General features: G+C 52.5%; 1 protein-coding gene across 1 annotated transcript in view; it reads left to right on the forward strand.

Moving 5' to 3' along the window:
• The first annotated feature begins 779 nt into the window (after nt 1-779).
• ghsra (growth hormone secretagogue receptor a) overlaps nt 780-22210 on the forward strand; it is a 37695-nt gene continuing 16264 nt past the window's right edge. The window contains exon 1 of the mRNA XM_038816278.1: nt 780-1560. Coding sequence (XP_038672206.1) covers nt 780-1560 — 781 coding nt within the window. The remainder of the gene's footprint in view (nt 1561-22210) is intronic.

A 22210-nucleotide genomic window follows, 5' to 3' on the forward strand; every position in this document is an offset into this window, starting at 1 on the left:
AACAGAGATAAGGAGGAGTTTCTTCAGCCGGAGGGTGGTGAATCTGTGGAACTCATTACCGCAGAAGGCTGTGGAGGCCAAATCACTGAGTGTCTTTTAGTCAGAGATAGATAGGCTCCTGATTAATAAGGGGATCAGGGGTTATGGGGAGAAGGCAGGAGAATGGGGAAGAGAAAAATATCAGCCATGATTGAATGGCGGAGCAGACTTGATGGGCCGAGTGACCATGTTTTATGGTCTTAGGGAGCGGGTCTGAGGCAGGGCGCGAGTACGGGACAGGGAGAATAAAGGCTAAAGAAGAGAAGAAGAGAAGGGAGATACAGAGAAGTGGAGATGGATAGATTGAATGATAGAGACAGATAGCGCAGTGACATGGACTTGCAGAGAAAAAGGAAAGAGAGCGAGAAAGAGAGAAAGACAGAAAGGGAATAAAAGTTGTCGAGAAAGAGAACAAGATAGACAATGAGATCTGGTGCTAAGACCTGATGACGGTTGGATTTGCACAATATTGGCTGCTAATGGTAATCTTCTCCCTCTTGTCCTTTGTAGATGGGATGTGACCAGAGGAACTTCCCGTCTCTAGGGTTTGGAAGTTTTGTCCACTTTCCCTGTGAAGTCTCCTGCGACGTCCTGTTTCCCCTTGGTCCAGGGATGGTGTGAGACCCGCCCAGCTATCTCCGCCATCATTACTGCGAGCCTTATACTGCAATCACAATCTCCACCCCCCCCCCCCCCCCCCCACCCCCAACTCTGACAGACCGACACCCCAGTGACACAGCATGGCCAACCAATCCAGCCAGCTGAACTGTAGCCACAACTGCAGCCTGGACAACATGGACTATGCTGAAGATTACTTTGATTATCCTGTTAACGTCTTCCCAATTCCAATCCTGACTGGCATCACCGTTACCTGCACTCTCTTGGCGTTGATTGGCATCAGCGGGAATGCCATGACGATCTTGGTTGTGCTGAAGTTCAAGGGTATGAGAACCACCACTAACTTCTATCTGTCCAGTATGGCATTCTCAGACCTATTCATTTTTGTCTGTATGCCTCTGGATTTGTACAGGATTTGGCAATACCGGCCCTGGAACTTTGGGAGCCTGCTCTGTAAGCTATTCCAGTTTGTCAGCGAGAGCTGCACTTACTCCACAATTCTCAACATCACTGCCCTGAGCGTGGAGAGATACTTTGCCATTTGCTTCCCGCTCAAGGCTAAAGTGGTCATCACGAAGGGCAGAGTCAAAGGGCTCATCTTTTTCCTGTGGTCAGTGGCGTTTGTCAGTGCTGGGCCCATCTTTGTGCTGGTTGGGGTCGAGCACATGAATAGAACCGACCCCTTGCTGACCAACGAGTGCAAGGCGACAGAGTACGCTGTCAAGTCAGGCCTCCTGAACATCATGGTGTGGGTGTCCAGCATCTTCTTCTTTCTGCCTGTCTTCTGCCTGTCGATACTCTACAGCCTAATTGGGAGAAAGCTGTGGCAACGGAAGAAGGAGAATATCAGACCCAGCGTCAGCAGCAGAGAGAAAAACAACAAACAGACTGTGAAAATGCTCGGTAAGTGGCGAGAGAAAGAACTTGCAATTCTTTTGCGTCTTTCACAACCTCAGGATATCCCGAAACCCTCTGCTGCCAATGAAGTACACTTGAAGTCTGATAACTGTTCTGATGTAGGAAAATGGCAGCCAATTTGTGCACAGCAAGCTCCCACAAACAGCAATGTGATAATGGTTGGGTTATTTGTGATTTTTAATGATGCTGGTTGAGGGAGAACCCTTATCTTTGCTCTCATACCATGGGATCATTGGCATCCACCTGAGCTAGCAAGCAGAGAGTTATTGTAATACTTTATACAAAGGATAGCTCCCACAACAGTGTTGCACACCCTTAGTTGGGTACAACAGCTGAGTACAACAATGCCGCACTCCCTCAGCACTGAACTGGGACAAGACATTCCCTTCGGGCTTGAAAGTAAGAATTGGAGCCAATCTTTACACACTTCAAAACATTTATTTACAGAGCTACACATCACAAGCATGCACCTCCTAAACCAACAACCACGCCTTCAGTCTGTTCCTATTCATAGGAACACAAATGAATCCCCAGTGAATGCCCACGAGGTACATAAACCCCCGTACACCTAACAGCGAGTGATAGCCCAGATTCCTTTGCTTACGTCTCTGACTGCAACTTGAACCCACCCTTCCATGAGTCAGGATTCAGAGTGCTACCCACCTACCTAGGCATAGAGACTGCATGCTCATCGCTATTGCTCTTCTTTTGACAGTGGAAAATATTTTTAGATGATTGCCTCAACGGGTACAGCTCCAACTATACTCAAGAAGCTCAACACTGTCCAGGACAAAACAACCTACTTGATTAGCACCCCATCCACCATCTTAAACATTCACTCCCTCCATTCACTGCTACACGGTAGCAGCCGTGTGTACCATCCACAAGATGCACAGCAGGAACTCACCAAGGCTCCTTCAACAGCACCTTCCAAACCTGCCACCTCCATCACCCGGCAGGACAAGGCTATTAGGCGCATGTGAACACCACCCCCTGCCCGTTCCTCTCCAAGTTATGCATCATGCTGGCTTGGAATCTTATTGCCGTCCCTTCACTAAGAGCACTGTGGGGGAACCCACAACAGATGAACTGCAACTGTTCAAGCGGGCAGCTCACCGCCATCTTCTCAGGGGCAATTAGGGATGGGTAACAAACGTTGGCATCGCCAGCGGCACCCACATCCCGTTGAAGAGAAAAGAAATCCAATAGATAGAACATCAAACAGTGCAACACCCCTCAGTACGTCAGCAGGGGTATTAGCCTAGTTTATGGGCTCAAGTTTCTGGAAAGATTTTTGAGCCCTCCACCTTCCAACTCAGAGGCAAGAATGCTATCCACTGAGCCACAGTTGACACCATAAATAAAGCTTTCCAGACATCAAATTTGTGCCTAATTCTACATAATTGTATTCTGAAATATGAACTGAGTGGACTGTTTATAATAAATGCTGTGTGACGACTAGAGTTAAATTGGCCTTGTCTCTGAATAAATGACTATGATTTAGTGGCCATTACTGAAACATGGTTAAAGGATGGTCACGACTGGGAGTTAAATATCCAAGGGTATCAAACTATTCGGAAGGACAGAGTGGATGGTAAGGGAGGTGGTGTAGCTCTGTTATTTAAGGATGACATCCGGGCAATAGTCAGGGATGACATCGGTGCTATGGAGGATAAGGTTGAATCCATTTGGGTGGAAAGCAGGAATAGTAAGGCGAAAAAGTCACTGATAGGAGTAGTCTATCGGCCACCAAATAGTAACGTTATGGTGGGGCAGGCAATAAACAAAGAAATAACTGATGCATGTAGAAATGGTACAGCAGTTATCATGGGGGATTTTAATCTACATGTCGATTGGTTTAACCAGGTCGGTCAAGGCAGCCATGAGGAGGAGTTTATAGAATGTATCTGCAATAGTTTCCTAGAACAGTATGTAATGGAACCTACGAGGGAACAAGTGGTCCTAGATCTGGTCCTGTGTAATGAGACAGGATTGATTAATGATCTCCTAGTTAGGGATCCTCTCGGAAGGAGCGATCACAATATGGTGGAATTTAAAATACAGTTGGAGGGTGAGAAGGTAAAATCAAACACTAGTGTTTTGTGCTAAACAAAGGAGATTACAATGGGATGAGAGAAGAACTAGCTAAGGTAGACTGGGAGCAAAGACTTTATGGTGAAACAGTTGAGTAACAGTGGAGAACCTTCCAAGTGATTTTGCACAGTGCTCAGCATAGGTCTATACCAACAAAAAGGAAGGACGGTAGAAAGAGGGAAAATCGACCGTGGATATCTAAGGAAATAAGGGAGAGTATCAAATTGAAGGAAAAAGCATATAAAGTGGCAAAGATTGGTGGGAGACTAGAGGACTGGGAAATCTTTAGGGGGCAACAGAAAGCTACTAAAAAAGCTATAAAGAAGAGGAAGATAGATTATGAGAGTAAACTTGCTCAGAATATAAAAACAGATAGTAAAAGTGTCTACAAATATATAAAGCAAAAAAGAGTGGCTAAGGTAAATATTGGTCCTTTAAGAGGATGAGAAGTGAGATTTAATAATGGGAGATGAGGAAATGGCTGAGGAACTGAACAGGTTTTTTGGGTCGGTCTTCACAGTGGAAGACACAAATAACATGCCAGCGACTGATAGAAATGAGGCTATGACAGGTGAGGACCTTGAGATAATTGTTATCACTAAGGAGGTAGTGATGGGCAAGCTAATGGGGCTAAAGGTAGACAAGTCTCCTGGCCCTGATGGAATGCATCCCAGAGTGCTAAAAGAGATGGCTAGGGAAATTGCAGATGCACTAGTGATAATTTACCAAAATTCACCAGACTCTGGGGTGGTCCCGGCGGATTGGTAATGAGCAAACGTGACACCACTGTTTAAAAAAGGAGGTAGGCAGAAAGCGGGTAATTATAGGCCAGTGAGTTTAACTTCGGTAATAGGGAAGATGCTGGAATCTATCATCAAGGAAGAAATTGCGAGGCATCTGGATCGAAATTGTCCCATTGGGCAGACGCAGCATGTGTTCATAAAGGGCAGGTTGTGCCTAACTAATTTAGTGGAATTTTTTGAGGACATTACCAGAGCGGTCGATAATGGGGAGCCAATGGATGTGGTATATCTGGATTTCCAGAAAGCCTTTGACAAGGTGCCACACAAAAGGTTGCTGCATAAGATAAAGATGCATGGCATTAAGGGTAAAGTAGTAGCATGGATAGAGGATTGGTTAATTAATAGAAAGCAAAGAGTGGGGATTAATGGGTGTTTCTCTGGTTGGCAATCAGTAGCTAGTGGTGTCCCTCAGGGATCAGTGTTGGGTCCACAATTGTTCACAATTTACATAGATGATTTGGAGTTGGGGACCAAGTGCAACAGGTGATTAAGAAAGCGAATGGAATTTTGTCCTTCATTGCTGGAGGGATGGAGTTTAAGACTAGGGAGGTTATGCTGCAATTGTATAAGGTGTAAGTGAGGCCACACCTGGAATATTGTGTGTCAGTATTGGTATCCTTACCTGAGAAAGGACGTACTGGTGCTGGAGGGTGTGCAGAGGAGATTCACTATGTTAATCCCAGAGCTGAAGGGGTTGGATTACAAGGAGAGGTTGAGTAGACTGGGACTGTACTCGTTGGAATTTAGAAGGATGAGGGGTTATCTTATACAAACATATAAAATTATGAAGGGAATAGATAGGATAGATGCGGGCAGGTTGTATCCACTGGCGGGTGAAAGCAGAACTAAGGGACATAGCCTCAAAATAAGGGGAAGTAGATTTAGGACTGCGTTTAGGAGGAAGTTCTTCACCCAAAGGGTTGTGAATCTATGGAATTCCTTGCCCAGTGAAGCAGTTGAGGCTCCTTCATTAAATGTTTTTAAGATAAAGATAGATAGTTTTTTGAAGAATAAAGGGATTAAGGGTTGTGGTGTTTGGGCCAGAAAGTGGAGCTGAGTCCACAAAAGATCACCCATGATCTCATTGAATGGCGGAGCAGGCTCGAGGGGCCAGATGGCCTACTCCTGCTCCTCGTTCTTATGTTCTTATTAAACCTCTGTCCTTGAGTATCTTGTTCATGACCTTTCCTCGATAATTCTCCGGGTGATTTGCTGAGGAAGGTGACAAGCTTCTAACTCAGGACAGAAGCAAATTCAACACAGGGGGTGGGATTTACCCGTCCTGCCCGCCCCAAGACCCAAAATCCCTGCCAGTGATCTGCGGACCTTTAAATGGTTCATCCCGCCTGTGACAATTCCCACAGTGGGCGGGACCTCAGAATTTAGACCCACAGTCTGTCTCCAACTTTAGGTGTGATTCACAATTGGACAGCACACACTGAACAACCCTAAGTGTTCTAAGATTTACACTGACAACCAATTTAAAATAAAAGCAAAATATTGTGGATGCTGCAAATCTGAAATAGAAAAACAGGAAATGTTGGAAACCCAGAAGGTCTGGTCGCATCTTTGGAGAGAATCAGATGTTTCATAACTCTGTTTCTCTCTGCACGGATGTTATCTGATGAGTGCAAAATGAAAAGCTTCGACAGGATGTCTCTTTTTTCAGCAAGATTCAGGGTTAGGAGTTGTTGGTGCAATTTGGAATGTCGGTGGAGTTAACGATCCGAAAGCAACATCACCATCATTGAAAACATTTAATGGCTGTTTTTCAAACAAATGTGTCTCTGGATGTAGGTAACACCGGTAAAAGCAGCATTTTCTACACGTGAGAAGGTGGTGGCGAGCTGTCTTCTTGAACCGCTGTAGTCCCTGAGGTTTAGGTAAACCCAGTTTGCTGTTAGGGAGGAAATTCTAAGAACTTGATCCAGCGACAGTGAAGGAACGACAATATATTTCCAAGTCAGGGCGGTCGGTGACTTGGAGGGGAACTTCCAGATGGTGGTGTTTCCAGGTATCCTCTGCCCTTGTCTATCCAGATGGCACTGTTCATGGGTGTGGCATGATCCTTCAAGGGAGCCTTGCTGTTGTGCGTCTGGTAGACAGTTCACACTGCAGCCCTGGTGCAGAGGTGCGGAAGCGAATTATGCAAATGTGATCTCTGGGCGGCAGGCATTTTAGCACAGTGGTTAGCACTTTTGCTTCCCAGCGTCAGGGTCCCGGGTTCGATTCCCGGCTTGGGTCACTGTCTGTGTGGAGTCTGCACGTTCTCCCCGTGTCCACGTGGGTTTCCTCCGGGTGCTCCGGTTTCCTCCCACATGTCCCGAAAGACGTGCTTGTTAGGTGAATTGGACATTCTGAATTCTCCCGCTGTGTACCTGAATAGGCGCCGGAATGTGGGGACTAGGGGCTTTTCACAGTAACTTCATTGCAGTGTTAATGTAAGCCTACGTGTGACACTAATAAAGATTATTATTATTATTATAGTGGCGAAGAAGGGAAGCATGTGGCACAATGGTTAGCACTGCTGCCTACGCCACTGAGGACCCGAGTTCGAATCCCGACCTTGGGTCACTGTCCGTGTGGAGTTTGCACATTCTCCCCGTGTCTGTGTGGGTTTCACCTCCAGAACCCAAAGATGTGCAGGGTAGGTGGATTAGCCGCGCTAAATTGCCCCTTCATTGGAAAAAAAATAATTGGGCACTCTAAATTTAGAAAACAAAACAAAACAAAAAAAATTATAGTGGCGAAGGTGCCGCATTGTCAGAGGGTCAGTGCTGAGGGAGTGCCGCACTGTCAGAGGGTCAGTACTGAGGGAGTGCTGCACTGTCAGAGGGTCAGTACTGAGGGAGTGCCGCACTGTCAGAGGGTCAGTACTGAGGGAGTGCTGCACTGTCAGAGGGTCAGTACTGAGGGAGTGCTGCACTGTCAGAGGGTCAGTACTGAGGGAGTGCTGCACTGTCAGAGGGTCAGTGCTGAGGGAGTGCTGCACTGTCAGAGGGTCAGTACGGAGGGAGTGCCGCACTGTCAGAGGGTCAGTACTGAGGGAGTGCCGCACTGTCAGAGGGTCAGTACTGAGGGAGTGCCGCACTGTCAGAGGGTCAGTACTGAGGGAGTGCTGCACTGTCAGAGGGTCAGTACTGAGGGAGTGCTGCACTGTCAGAGGGTCAGTACTGAGGGAGTGCTGCACTGTCAGAGGGTCAGTACTGAGGGAGTGCCGCACTGTCAGAGGGTCAGTACTGAGGGAGTGCTGCACTGTCAGAGGGTCAGTACTGAGGGAGTGCTGCACTGTCAGAGGGTCAGTACTGAGGGAGTGCTGCACTGTCAGAGGGTCAGTACTGAGGGAGTGCTGCACTGTCAGAGGGTCAGTACTGAGGGAGTGCTGCACTGTCAGAGGGTCAGTACTGAGGGAGTGCCGCACTGTCAGAGGGTCAGTACTGAGGGAGTGCTGCACTGTCAGAGGGTCAGTACTGAGGGAGTGCCGCACTGTCAGAGGGTCAGTACTGAGGGAGTGCCGCACTGTCAGAGGGTCAGTACTGAGGGAGTGCTGCACTGTCAGAGGGTCAGTGCTGAGGGAGTGCTGCACTGTCAGAGGGTCAGTACTGAGGGACGCTGCACTGTCAGAGGGTCAGTACTGAGGGAGTGCTGCACTGTCACAGGGTCAGTACTGAGGGAGTGCTGCACTGTCAGAGGGTCAGTACTGAGGGAGTGCTGCACTGTCAGAGGGTCAGTACTGAGGGAGTGCTGCACTGTCAGAGGGTCAGTACTGAGGGAGTGCCGCACTGTCAGAGGGTCAGTACTGAGGGAGTGCCGCACTGTCAGAGGGTCAGTACTGAGGGAGTGCCGCACTGTCAGAGGGTCAGTACTGAGGGAGTGCTGCACTGTCAGAGGGTCAGTACTGAGGGAGTGCTGCACTGTCAGAGGGTCAGTACTGAGGGAGTGCTGCACTGTTACAGGGTCAATGTTAAAATAAAAAATCCCAGGGTGGTATCTGAGGAATAATAGGGTTGCTACCATTGGTGGCGAGGTCAATGTTTATATCTCAACCGCCATCAGTTCTGTGGGAGCTTTCTGTGCACAAATTAACTGCTGTGTTTCCACATTATAACAGTGACTGCATTAGAAAAAATACTTCTTGTCTGTAACCGTGCAGTTGCTAAAGACATTGCGGAAAAGCAAGTGTTCTCTTTTTTCTGGTTGAACAATGGATTGTGGCAGTAAATATTATCATGCTGCTTTGTGCAAAGGAATATACAGATTGATGGCCCGGATCGTGAGCTTGTAATGATGGTGAATCTCTTAGTGTTTTCGGTCATTATTCTGTGAAACAGACAGCAACTCCTGGCATCTGCTCCTGTACAGATCACTGTGGAAAACCAGACTTGATCTCCCTGCTCGCTCCAGGATATATCAGTGGTGCCCGAGCGGAAGGAAATCTCAGAAATGATTCGCTTTGCTGTGCACTGACAGCTTTTACACCCTTTCAGAACCTTTTCAAATCCCTCCCATTATGATAAAAAAAGCAAAGATTTTTAATGTTTGCTGTTATATTTCAGCTTCATGTGTACATTGCAATTTTTCGTTTGCTCTCTGTGAAATGATGAAAAGATAGATAGATACAGAAAGATAGATAGATAGACGGATAGATAGATAGATGGATAGATAGATGGATAGATAGGTAGATTCATATATAGATAGATGGATAGATAGATAGGTGAATAGATGGATGGATAGATAGATAGATATATAGATTGATTCATATATAGATAGATAGATGGATAGATAGATAGATAGATTGATTCATATATAAATGGATAGATAGAGGTAAATACAGGAAGATAGATAGAGAGATACATGTGGATAGATTTAGATAAATAGATAGATAGTTAGATAGATAGAGGCAATCATTATGGTGGCATTTCAACATGCAATTAATTATAGAATAGAAATGATTGTACTGCGATCTGTATTTTGTATTTAAGTCCATAAGTCAAATGTTGTCAAATTGAGTCGATTAAATTCTCAAACATTTACACACCAGTTGTTAGTTTTATAACATAGGGGATTGCGCTGTCTTGTCGCCCTTCACTGGCTGAATAGTGGAATGGTGTCATTTTCTTAATTCCATCGCATGTTTACTTTTTCCTGTGGTTGTGGCAATGGGAGCTGGGATACAAGAATTTTGTACGTGAGGTTCTGAATGGCCTTGACAAGGTGGACGTGGAAAGGATGTTTCCTCTTGTGGGCGAGTCCAGAACGAAGGGGGCACTGTTTTAAAATGAGGGGTCGAGTTTGAGGGGCAGAGGTGAGGCGAATTCTTTTCTGTCAGAGGGATGTGTGACTTTGGAACTCCCTACCTCAGAAGGTGGTTGGTGAGGGGGGGGGGGGGGGGGGGGGGGGGGGGGAAGGGTCACTGGATATTTTTAAGGCGGTGGTAGACAGATTCTGTTCGGCAAGGGACTGAAAGGTTATCGAGGTAGATGGGAATGTGCATTCGAAACACAAACAGATCGGCCATGATCTCATCGAATGGCAGGGCAGGCTCGAGGGGCCGAATGGCCTATTGTGCTCCTAATTTGAACGTTCGTAATTTTCACCCAGAAGGTGAAAGATCAATCAGTACTTTATACTCACTGGTTTGCTGCCTGTGAGAATTCTTCCATGCGATTGGCTGATTAGCTTGCTTGCTGACACCATTGTTGCTGGAGGCCAGGGATCCACAATTTCCCATGCTGGAACTAAATGAATGTCAGGAAAGGTAACATCCTGACCACAGAGATCTCTGGATGTTAGTGGACAGTCTTCCTCAAGGTCATCAGTCAGCGCCAGCATTTCACTGGCGACCACAGAACCCGGGCCAATAATATTTGACCATTCACACCGGCAATTGCACTTTTTACAAAAAAATCTTTTTGGTATTTATCAACTCTCTCTGTCCTGCTCAAACCTTCATCCCTTCACTTAAGCAAGAGCCATTAGACAATGTGTTAGTACAAGAGACCAGACCTGAGCAGTTACTACCACCAGGAAAAATTGGAAAGGCTGGAAACGAAAAGGGGACGCTGATGGGTGGCTCTTTAAATTCTTTAAAATTATGAAAGGTTTTAATTGTGTAGATGTAGAGACGATGTTTTCACTTGCAGGTAGATCTGGGCTCAGAGGCCATAAATACAAGATTGATGTGAGTAAATCCCATAGGAATTCAGGAGAAACATCTTTACCCAGAGAATGGAGAGAATGTGGAAGTCACTCCTACAGGGAGTGGGTAGAAGGTGGGACTCGCTCCCATAGGGAGTGGGGAGAAGGTGGGACTCGCTCCCACAGGGAGTGGGGAGAAGCTGGGACTCGCTCCCAGAGGGAGTGGGGAGAAGGTGGGACTCATTCCCACAGGGAGTGGGGAGCAGATGGGACTCGTTCCCACAGGAAGTGGGGAGAAGGTGGGGCTCGTTCCCATAGGGAGTGGGGAGAAGGTGGAACTCGCTCCTACAGGGAGTGGGGTGAATGTGGCACTCGTTCCCACGGGGAGTGGGGAGAAGGTGGGACTCGTTCCCACGGGGGGTGGGGAGAAGGTGGGACTCGCTCCTACAGGGAGTGGGGAGAATGTGGAACTCGCTCCCACAGGGAGTGGGGAGAAGGTGGGACTCGCTCCTACAGGGAGTGGGGTGAATGTGGGACTCGCTCCCAAAAGGGAGTGGGGAGAAGGTGGGACTTGCTCCCACAGGGAGTGGAGAGAAGCTGGGACTCGCTCCCATAGGGAGTGGGGAGAAGTTGGGACTCGTTCCCACAGGGAGTGGGGAGCAGATGGGACACGCTCCCACAGGGAGTGGGGAGAAGGTGGGACTCGCTCCTACAGGGAGTTGGGTGAATGTGGGACTCGCTCCCAAAAGGGAGTGGGGAGAAGTTGGGACTCGCTCCCACAGGGAGTGGGGAGAATGTGGGATTCGCTCCCACAGGTTGTGAGAAGAATGTTGGACTCGCTCCCACAGGGAATGGGGTGAATGTGGGACTTGCTACACAGAAAGTGGGAGAAGGTGGGATCATTCCCACAGGGAGTGGGGAGAAGCTGGGGCTCACTCCCATAGGGAGTGGGGAGAAGGTGGGACTCGTTCCCCCAGGGAGTGGGGAGCAGATGGGACTCGCTCCCACAGGGAGTTGGGTGAATGTGGGACTCGCTCCCAAAAGGGAGTGGGGAGAAGTTGGGACTCGCTCCAACAGGGAGTGGGGAGAATGTGGGATTCGCTCCCACAGGGTGTGAGAAGAATGTGGGACTCGCTCCCACAGGGAATGGGGTGAATGTGGGACTTGCTACACAGAGAGTGGGGAGAAGGTGGGACTCGTTCCCAAAAGGGAGTGGGGAGAAGGTGGGACACGCTCCCACAGGGAGTGGAGAGAAGCTGGGACTCGCTCCCATAGGGAGTGGGGAGAAGGTCGGACACTTTCCCACAGGGAGTGGGGAGCAGATGGGACACGCTCCCACAGGGAGTGGGGAGAAGGTGGGACTCGCTCCTACAGGGAGTTGGGTGAATGTGGGACTCGCCCCCAAAAGGGAGTGGGGAGAAGTTGGGACTCGCTCCCACAGGGAGTGGGGAGAATGTGGGATTCGCTCCCACAGGGTGTGAGAAGAATGTGGGAATCGCTCCCACAGGGAATGGGGTGAATGTGGGACTCGCTCCGACAGGGAGTGGGGAGAATGTGGGACTCGCTCCCACAGGGGGCGAAATTCTCCGACCCCCAGCAGGGTCGGAGAATCGCCTGGGGGCGCCTAAAATCCTTCCCCCGCTGTGGCAGAGATTCTCCGCCACCCGGGAAGTGGCGGTGGCAGGAATCTCGCCACTCTGATCGGCAAGGCCCCTGCGGTGATTCTCCGGCCCGGATGGGCCGAAGTCCCGCCGCTGGGAGGCCTCTCCCACCGCCGAGGTTTGAACCACCTCTGTAACGGCGGGATCAGCGGCGCGAGCAGGCCCCCGGGGTCCTGGGGGGGGTGGGGGGCGATCGAACCCCGGGGGGTGCCCCCACGGTGGCACAGGCCCGCGATCGGGGACCCCCCTCAGAGTCCGGGCCAGTGCCCTGGCTGCACTAGTTTCTTCCGCATCCGCCACGGCCTCCACCATGGCGGAAGCGGAAGAGAACCCCACATCGCGCATGCACCGGTGGTGACGTCAGCGGCCAGCTGCCGCTGATGTCACTGCCGGCGCATGCGCGGACCGGCGAAAGCCTTTCGGCCAGCCCCGCTGCCGGGGGCGCCGGTTTTTTGCGCCGGTCTTCTGGTGGCAACCGCTCCGGCGCGGGGCTGGCCCCCAAAGGTGGGGAGAATTCCCCACCTTTGGGGAGGCGCGACCCCTGAGTGATTGGCGCCACTCCCCTACTCCGGGACCCTCCGTCACGCCGGATAGGGAAGAATGCCGCCCAGGGAGTGGGGAGAATGTGGAACTGGCTCCCACAGGGAGTGGGGAGAATGTGGGACTCGCTCCCACAGGGAGTGGGGAGAATGTGGGACTCGCTCCCACAGGGAGTGGTTGAGGCCAATGGTATCGATGCATTTGAGGGAAATGGAGCAGAAGGGTGTGCTGACAGGTGCATTGAAGCAGAATGAGAGAATGCAGAGGAGTTGGGCTGAATGGTTGTTTTGTGTCTAATGAAACCTTTCAGCGAAAACAGCTAGATATCATAATTAGACAATCCTTTGCCATAATGTGCAGAGTTGGTGACTTCAAATCATGTAGAAATAAATGTTAAACAGGTGGATTTACCAAAGAGAATTATTCAACAATATTCATTTGGCCAGCTGTTCTGGGGTTTTGTTCTTGTAAACCTTAAAAACACCTTTCTGTTGGGATTATCAGTCACTGATGTCAGTACTCAGTAATTTGAGGCACTCAGTCAGACATCAAACACGGGCAGCACGGTGGCGCAGTGGGTTAGCCCTGCTGCCTCACGGCGTCGAGGTCCCAGGTTCGATCCCGGCTCTGGGTCACTGTCCGTGTGGAGTTTGCACATTCTCCCCGTGTTTGCGTGGGTTTCGCCCCCACAACCCAAAGATGTGCAGGGTAGGTGAATGGTGCCGGGAGTGTGTGGCACTGAGGCCAACACTGCCAGCGTGGTGACCGCAGTGGAGAGCCTGGTGCATGATGTCAGCAGGATTAGTAACTGAGTCCAAGGCGTTGGTGTAGTCAGTGATGGCCATGCTTGAGGCCTTGGCAGAATGTCCGACTCGCTGGGTGATGGCCAGTGATGGCCATGCTTGAGGCCTTGGCAGAATGTCTGACTCGCTGGGTGACGTGACGCAGTACCAGGCTGACCTTAATGGGAATGGCTGAGGCATTGCTGACCAGTTGCTGGTGGGCATTGCCAAGACGCTGCAGAGCATGGCTCAATCATTGAGGAGCATCACCGAGGGTGTCATAGAATTTACAGTGCAGAAGGAGGCCATTCGGCTCATCGAGTCTGCACTGGCCCTTGGAAAGAGCACCCTACTTAAGTCCACACTCCCAACCTATCCCCGTAACCCAGTAACCCCACCTACCTTTTGGACACTAAGGGGCAATTTAGCATGGCCAATCCACCCAACCTGCACATCTCTGGGCTGTGGGAGGAAACCGGAGCACCCGGAGGAAACCCACGCAGACACGGGGAGAAAGTGCAGACTCCGCACAGACAGTGACCCAAGCCAGGAATTGAACCCGGGACCCTGCTGCTGTGAGGCAGCAATGCTAACCGCTATGCCACCGTGCCACCCTGTGTCAACACGATGGTGCAGACAATGGGGGACCGCTAGGACTGGCAGAGTAAGATGATGCAGTGGCAGCCGAGGTTCGAACCAGCTGCCCCTCCATCCCGAGGTTAGCCCCTGGGCTCTCTGGACACCGGGCGGGAGAAAGGGGCGCTGATTGCTAACCCGGACCCGCACCTTGGAGTGATGCCGGTGGCCACCAGCTCCCCTCTGATCAGGCCACGTCTCAGGGTGAGCAGATGGGACAGGGCGGCAAGGCTGTGCATGTGCTGCCGACAAGTGTGCCGGGGCCTCTGGCCCCAGAGGATGCCCGCCAGGGGCATCGAGGGCCACGTGACATGGCAAACAACTGGCTGCCTCCAGCTCCGATGTGCATCCTGGGAACACACCTAGACATAGCGGTAGAGCTAGGAAGGCTAAGCATGTGGAGGATGACGGAGGGCAACAATGATGACTGACCTCCGAACCCTTGGGCCATCTTTCCAGGCATCACCCCTTCCCCCCCCCCAGCACACTGTGGGCAGGTGATGGGTGTGAGCGAGCACTCAGCAGATGGGCAGGGGTCAGACTATGGCATAGATTGAGGGGTACTGGCGCTCAGCTCTCTGCGGGTTATCATCATGCCCCTGCCCCCGATAGTGACCCGCTCAGGGCGGGTTATCATCATGCCCCTGCCCCCGATAGTGACCCGCTGATGGTGTTGACACAGTGCCAGCACCCTGGAGTGATGTGAAACAGACCCAGGGAGGGTGGGGATGGGGGTGGGGGATGGGTAAGGTAGCGATGACAGACAAGGCCACGTCCTTGTGTGAATCGGGCGAGTATGAGGGCAGCTCAATCCGCGCCGCTGCTGCCTGTCCTCCAGCCTCCGGCTGCTCCACTAGTTCATCCCCAAGCTTACCATCTACCCCCGGCTGGACCATCTACCCCCGGCTGGTCCATCTACCCCCGGTTGGACCATCTACCCCCGGCTGGTCCATCTACCCCCGGCTGGACCATCTACCCCCGGCTGGACCATCAACCCCCGGCTGGACCATCTACCCCCGGCTGGACAATCTACCCCCGGCTGGTCCATCTACCCCCGGCTGGTCCATCTACCCCCGGCTGGTCCATCTACCCCCGGCTGGCCCATCTACCCCCGGCTGGACCATCTACCCCCGGGCTTACCATCTACCCCCGGCTGGACCATCTACCCCCGGCTGGACCATCTACCCACGGCTGGACCATCTACCCCTGGGTTTACCATCTACCCCCGGCTGGACCATCTACCCCCGGCTGGACCATCTACCCCCGGCTGGCCAATCTACCCCCGGCTGGTCCATCTACCCCGGCTGGTCCATCTACCCCCGGCTGGACCATCTACTCCCGGCTGGACCATCTACCCCCGGCTGGACCATCTACCCCCGGCTGGACCATCTACCCCCGGCTGGACCATCTACCCCCGGGCTTACCATCTACCCCCGGCTGGTCCATCTACCCCCGACTGGTCCATCTACCCCCGGCTGGTCCATTTACCCCCGGCTGGACCATCTACTCCCGGGCTTACCATCTACCCCCGGCTGGTCCATCTACCCCCGGCTGGCCCATCTACCCCCGGCTGGACCATCTACCCCCGGCTGGACCATCTACCCCCGGCTGGTCCATCTACCCCGACTGGTCCATCTACCCCCTGCTGGACCATCTACCCCCGGGTTTACCATCTACCCCCGGCTGGACCATCTACCCCCGGCTGGACCATCTACCCCCGGCTGGCCCATCTACCCCCGGCTGGTCCATCTACCCCCCGGCTGGACCATCTACCCCCGGCTGGACCATCTACCCCCGGCTGGACCATCTACTCCCGGCTTGTCCATCTACCCCCAGGCTTACCATCTACCCCCGGGCTTACCATCTACCCCCGGCTGGACCATCTACCCCCGGCTGGTCCATCTACCCCCGGCTGAACCATCTACCGTCGGCTGGTCCATCTACCCCCGGCTGGACCATCTACCCCCGGCTGGTCCATCTACCCCCAGGCTTACCATCTACCCCCGGGCTTACCATCTACCCCCGGGCTTACCATCTACCCCCGGCTGGACCATCTACCCCCGGCTGGTCCATCTACCCCCGGCTGGACCATCTACCCCCGGCTGGACCATCTACCCTCGGCTGGACCATCTACCCTCGGCTGGACCATCTACCCCCGGCTGGTCCATCTACCCCCAGGCTTACCATCTACCCCCGGGCTTACCATCTACCCCCGGCTGGACCATCTACCCCCGGCTGGTCCAACTACCCCCGGCTGGTCCATCTACCCCCGGCTGGTCCATCTACGCCCGGCTGGACCATCTACCCCCGGCTGGTCCATCTACCCCCGGCTGGTCCATCTACCCCCGGCTGGACCATCTACCCCCGGCTGGTCTATCTACCCCTGGCTGGTCCATCTACCCCTGGCTGGACCATCTACCCTCGGCTGGTCTATCTACCCCCGGCTGGTCCATCTACGCCTGGCTGGACCATCTACCCTCGGCTGGTCCATCTACCCCCGGCTGGTCCATCTACCCCCGGCTGGACCATCTACCCCCGGCTGGACCATCTACCCCCGGCTGGACCATCTACCCCCGGCTGGACCCTCTACCCCCGGCTGGTCCAACTACCCCCGGCTGGTCCATCTACCCCCGGCTGGTCCATCTACCCCCGGCTGGTCCATCTACCCCCGGCTGGACCATCTACCACCAGCTGGTCCATCTACCCCCAGGCTTACCATCTACCCCCGGGCTTACCATCTACCCCCGGGCTTACCACCTACCCTTCGGCTGGTCCATCTACCCCCGGCTGGACCATCTACCCCCGGCTGGTCCATCTACCCCCGGCTGGTCCATCTACCCCCGGCTGGTCCATTTACCCCCGGCTGGTCCATCTACCCCCGGCTGGTCTATCTACCCCCGGCTGGTCTATCTACCCCCGGGCTTACCATCTACCCCCGGGATTACCATCTACCCCCGGCTGGTCCATCTACCCCCGGCTGGTCTATCTACCCCCGGCTGGACCATCTACCCTCGGCTGGTCTATCTACCCCCGGCTGGTCCATCTACCCCCGGCTGGTCCATCTATCCCCAGCTGGACCATCTACCCCCGGCTGGTCCATCTACCCCCGGGCTTACCATCTACCCCCGGGATTACCATCTACCCCCGGCTGGTCCATCTACCCCCGGCTGGTCTATCTACCCCCGGCTGGACCATCTACCCTCGGCTGGTCTATCTACCCCCGGCTGGTCCATCTACCCCCGGCTGGTCCATCTATCCCCAGCTGGACCATCTACCCCCGGCTGGTCCATCTACCCCCGGCTGGACCATCTACCCCCGACTGGTCCATCTACCCCCGGCTGGACCATCTACCCCCGGCTGGACCATCTACCCTCGGCTGGTCCATCTACCCCCGGCTGACCATCTACTCCCGGCTGGTCCATCTACCCTGTCTGGTCTGGTGCCTCCTCATTATCCTCATCACCCTTAGAGGTGGGCACATGTTCCTCATTTCCAAATGCCCAACACCCCCTGACTCTTTGCCTGTGAGCAAAGATGGCAGCTCTGCTCTTCAGCTCCCCGCAGAATCCCATCCACCAGCTTCACGTTTTTCAAACGGAGCACTAATTGGTGCCAACGTGACCACTTGCTGGGGAGGCTGCTGAATGACGGGAGGCCGTTGGATATGGCGTGGCCCACATTAATTTTATGGAATTAGGGGTTAAGTGTGTGATGATATGCATCACTGTAAATACTCAAGGGGTTAATGTAAATACAAGTAGACTAGATAGACACTAGGGGGAGCACCAGAGACATGACACACAGCCATTCAACCAATAGGCCAGTAAGATAGGACACGGCCAATGGGCATTCACGATACACACAGAGGTGACATTACGACAGGGGGACATTACACCAACCCATATATAAGGACACAGCACACATGATCTTCCTCTTTCCAGTGGAGACACTCAGTGAGTACACAGGGTTTTTTTTTTTATAAATGTTTTTTATTCAGTTTTCATGATTTATATTGAACAAATTACAAATTGTTAGAGAGAGAAATAAAAAAAGAACACGCAAAAATTAACATATATATTTACAGGTGAGCATCTTCGTAGTAATAACTGTGGCCTCCCCCTCTTTGCCGGCATACACATTTTACATTCCCCAACATGTTTATTGGCATTTATTTAGTTTGGTTTTGGGCCTTAGCTAGCCATCAAACCCCCGTAACGAGCCCGTAGCCCCCCCCCCCTCCCCGCCGGCTACCTTCCCCCGACTATTCTTCCTCTTGTACGTTGGCCACAAACAGGTCCCGGAACAATTGCATGAATGGCTCCCACGTTCTGTGGAAGCCGTCGTCCGACCCTCGGATGGCGAATTTGATTTTCTCCATTTGGAGAGAATCCGAGAGGTCGGACAGCCAGTCTGCAGCTCTGGGCGGTGCTGCTGACCGCCAGCCAAACAGGATTCTACGGCGGGCGATCAGGGAGGCAAAGGCAAGGGCGTCCGCCCTCCTCCCCAGGAATAGATCTGGCTGGTCTGAAACCCCGAAGACCGCCACTATCGGGCATGGCTCCACCCTCACCCCCACCACTTTGGACATAGCCTCGAAGAAGGCTGTCCAGTACTCCACAAGTCTGGGGCAAGACCAGAACATGTGGGCGTGGTTGGCCGGGCCTCTTTGGCACCGCTCACATCTGTCCTCCACCTCCGGGAAGAACCTACTCATACGGTTTCTCGTTAAGTGGGCTCTATGTACCACTTTTAGTTGCGTCAGGCTGAGCCTTGCGCACGTGGAGGTGGAGTTGACCCTATGCAGTGCTTCGCTCCAGAGTCCCCACCCTATCTCTATCCCCAGGTCGTCCTCCCATTTCCTTCTTGTTGCGTCCAGTACGGTGTCGTCCCTATCTACCAGTCGGCCATACATGTCACTACAGTTCCCTTTCTCTAGGATACTTGCGTCCAGTATGTCTTCCAGTAGTGTCTGTCGTGGCGGTTGTGGGTACGTCCTTGTCTCCTTTCGTAGGAAGTTTTTGAGCTGCAGGTACCGTAGCTCGTTCCCCCCAGCTAGCTGAAATTTCTCTGTCAGTTCGTCCAGTGTTGCGATCCTGTCGTCCGTGTATAAGTCCCTGACTGTCAGTGTCCCCCCGTCCTGTCTCCACCTTTTGAAGGTGGCGTCAGTCAGTGCTGGTTTGAACCTATGGTTGTTGCAGATGGGAGCCTTGTCCGACATTTTGTACAGGCCAAATTGCTGCCGCAGTTGGTTCCAGGATTGGAGGGTGGCTGTCACCACTGGGCTGCTGGAGTGTTTTTTGGGTGGGGATGGGAGTGCTGCCGTGGCGAGGGCCCGGAGGGAGGTCCCCATGCAGGAGGCCTCCTCCGCACGCACCCACTCAGCTTCTGGCTCCTGGATCCATCCCCTTACTCGCTCGGCTGTTGCCGCCCAGTGGTAGAATTGTAGATTCGGGAGGGCTAGCCCCCCCCCTGGATTTTGTTTTCTGTAGGACCTTCTTTGGGATCCTAGCATTTTTACCCCCCCATACGAACGCCATGATAAGTTTGTCCAGCGCTATGAAGAAGGCCTTGGGGATGTAGATCGGAATGGATCTAAACAGGAAGAGGAACCTGGGCAATACGTTCATTTTGATCGTCTGAACTCTCCCCGCGAGGGAGAGTGGGAGTGTGTTCCATCTTTGCAGGTCCTTTTTTACTTCCTCCGCCAGGCTGGTGAGGTTCCATTTGTGGATCCCTTTCCAGTCATGGGCTATTTGGATCCCCAGGTAGCGGAATTTATGTCGGGCTTGTTTTAACGGCAGCCCCTTTAGTGCTGCCCCCCCCCCCCCCCCCCCCCCCCCTTGCTGGTGTACTGGGAAGATCTGTGAGTACACAGGGTTGATTGAACACATCACACCCACCACATGGATTGTAGCAGACTGGTTCGTCAGTCTGAGTAGCTATAGCAGGATTAACAGGAGAGTCAAATCCAAGTAGGAGAATCGTTAACAGTTTAATAAATGTGTTAAAGCTATCTCCAAGTCTGAACCTTCCTTTGTCAGAGTGCACATCAAGGAAGCAGCTGATGCTACGTCAAGAGCATAACACAACAAAGTGGTGATAATTGGTTTCCCGCCACATTGCAGCGAGATCCTGCTTTCGCCTACGGGAGTGCACCAGTTGCATTGCAACTGTTTGGAGCCTGGCATAGTTCTCGTTTTCAGCCTCTCCCGCTATTCACCGGCCCTCTTTCGCTCGAGCATGAGTGCAACGAGGCCAGAGACACACGCCTCTTGGGTCATCGAAACCCAACTTATTGACGAATAGCGGAAATCTGTCACCTCTGACTGGCCCCCGTCTCCAGTGACTCCAGTCGCAAAGGAACATGTTTGAATCTTAACTTCCCTCTGAAGCAGGTAGCAAACCATCGTATCAAACTATTACTCCCCGTTCAGAAAGTGACCACTCCATCTCGTCCACGGAGCAACTATGGACGGGGAACAAATGTCAGCTTTTGCCATGATGCCCTCGTCTCAAAGATACCATGAAGGTGTGAATGTGAGAAAGCTGGTCCACACATTGTGTGCATTTCCCTGGTTCTCTCCATATTGCAGACAGAATGCTCTGTAGGATTTGCCTACGGACAGTGGAGAAGAATGGTTTTGTAATGGTAATGGTATTTACAACATGGACTAAGTGACTGATATAAATTCCAATTCAATAAGTGTCAGTGTGTAATTTGTCTCAATAGTGAAGTACGTCGCTTTCTGACGGAACGTGTCCTTTTCTAGAAGGCAGCCTGACTGTCTCTCGAGCCAATTTAGACCCTTTGCTTCCAAGCACACTTATTGATACCCAGTGAAATTTTATTTTAAAATATTTTTATTCGCCATATTTTCATAATTTTTACCATACGAAAGAGAAACAAAAACAACCCCAACAATATCAAAAAAGCAACAATCCTCCCCCAAACCCCACCCCCCCTCCCCCAGAACAGTCAACAGCAACCAACTCACGAAAGTGCACAATAAACAAACCCCAGGAATTGTCGAAACGCCCTCCGCCCCCCTCAGCTTAAACTCCACCTTCTCCAGGGTCAGAAACTCCAGCAGGTGTCCCCCTGCCACGCAGAGGCACAGGGTGGAGTGACTGACCGCCACCCCACCAGGACCTGCCAGCGAGCGATCAGCGAGGCGAGGGCTAAAACATCCGCCCACACTCCCTCCTGCAGCTTGGGCTGGTCTGACACCCCGAACTTGGGCTTCTAGGGGACCGAGCTCCACACCCACGTGTAAGACCCCCCCGAGATGGTGCTGAACACCGCCCTCCAAAACCATTCCAGCTTCGGGCAGGACCAAAACATATGAACGAGGTTCATGAGGCCCCTCCCACAGCGCTCACAGACGCCCTCCACCCACTCAAACGGCCGGCTCATCCTTGCCTTTGTGGGATACACCCTATGCACGACTTTCAACTGTGTCAGCCCCAGGCTCGCACACAAAGTCAAGTCAAGGCATTCACCCTCCGCAGCACCTCGCACCACAATCCTTCTTCCATCACAACCCCCTCCCCCCCCACAGCTCCTCCTCCCATTTTGCTTTATCCCCTCCATGGACACCCTGTCCTCCTCCAGGACCCTGCCATGGATCACCGGAACAACCCCCCCCCTCCAGACATCCCACTGACAGCGCAGTCTCCAGCGACCAAGAGGCCGGCATTATCGGGAAGGTCGGGAAAACCCGCCATGTGAAATCTCGAACCTGCAACTACCTAAACCCTTCCCCCTGAGCCAACTCATACTTCTCTCCCAACTCCTCCACGCTCGCGAATCCCCCCCCCCCCCCCACCTCCGGCCACTCCCGGCTGGGTGACCATGAAATACTCGTGCCTAAATTCAATTTATACCCCGAGGACGTCCCGAATCTCTGGAGCAGCTCCATTATATTCCCCACTGACGTGCTCGGTTCTGAGATATACAATAGCAGATCATCGCCGTACCAGG

The sequence above is a fragment of the Scyliorhinus canicula genome, chromosome 13 (assembly GCF_902713615.1).
Source record: "Scyliorhinus canicula chromosome 13, sScyCan1.1, whole genome shotgun sequence".
Classification (NCBI taxonomy): domain Eukaryota; kingdom Metazoa; phylum Chordata; class Chondrichthyes; order Carcharhiniformes; family Scyliorhinidae; genus Scyliorhinus; species Scyliorhinus canicula.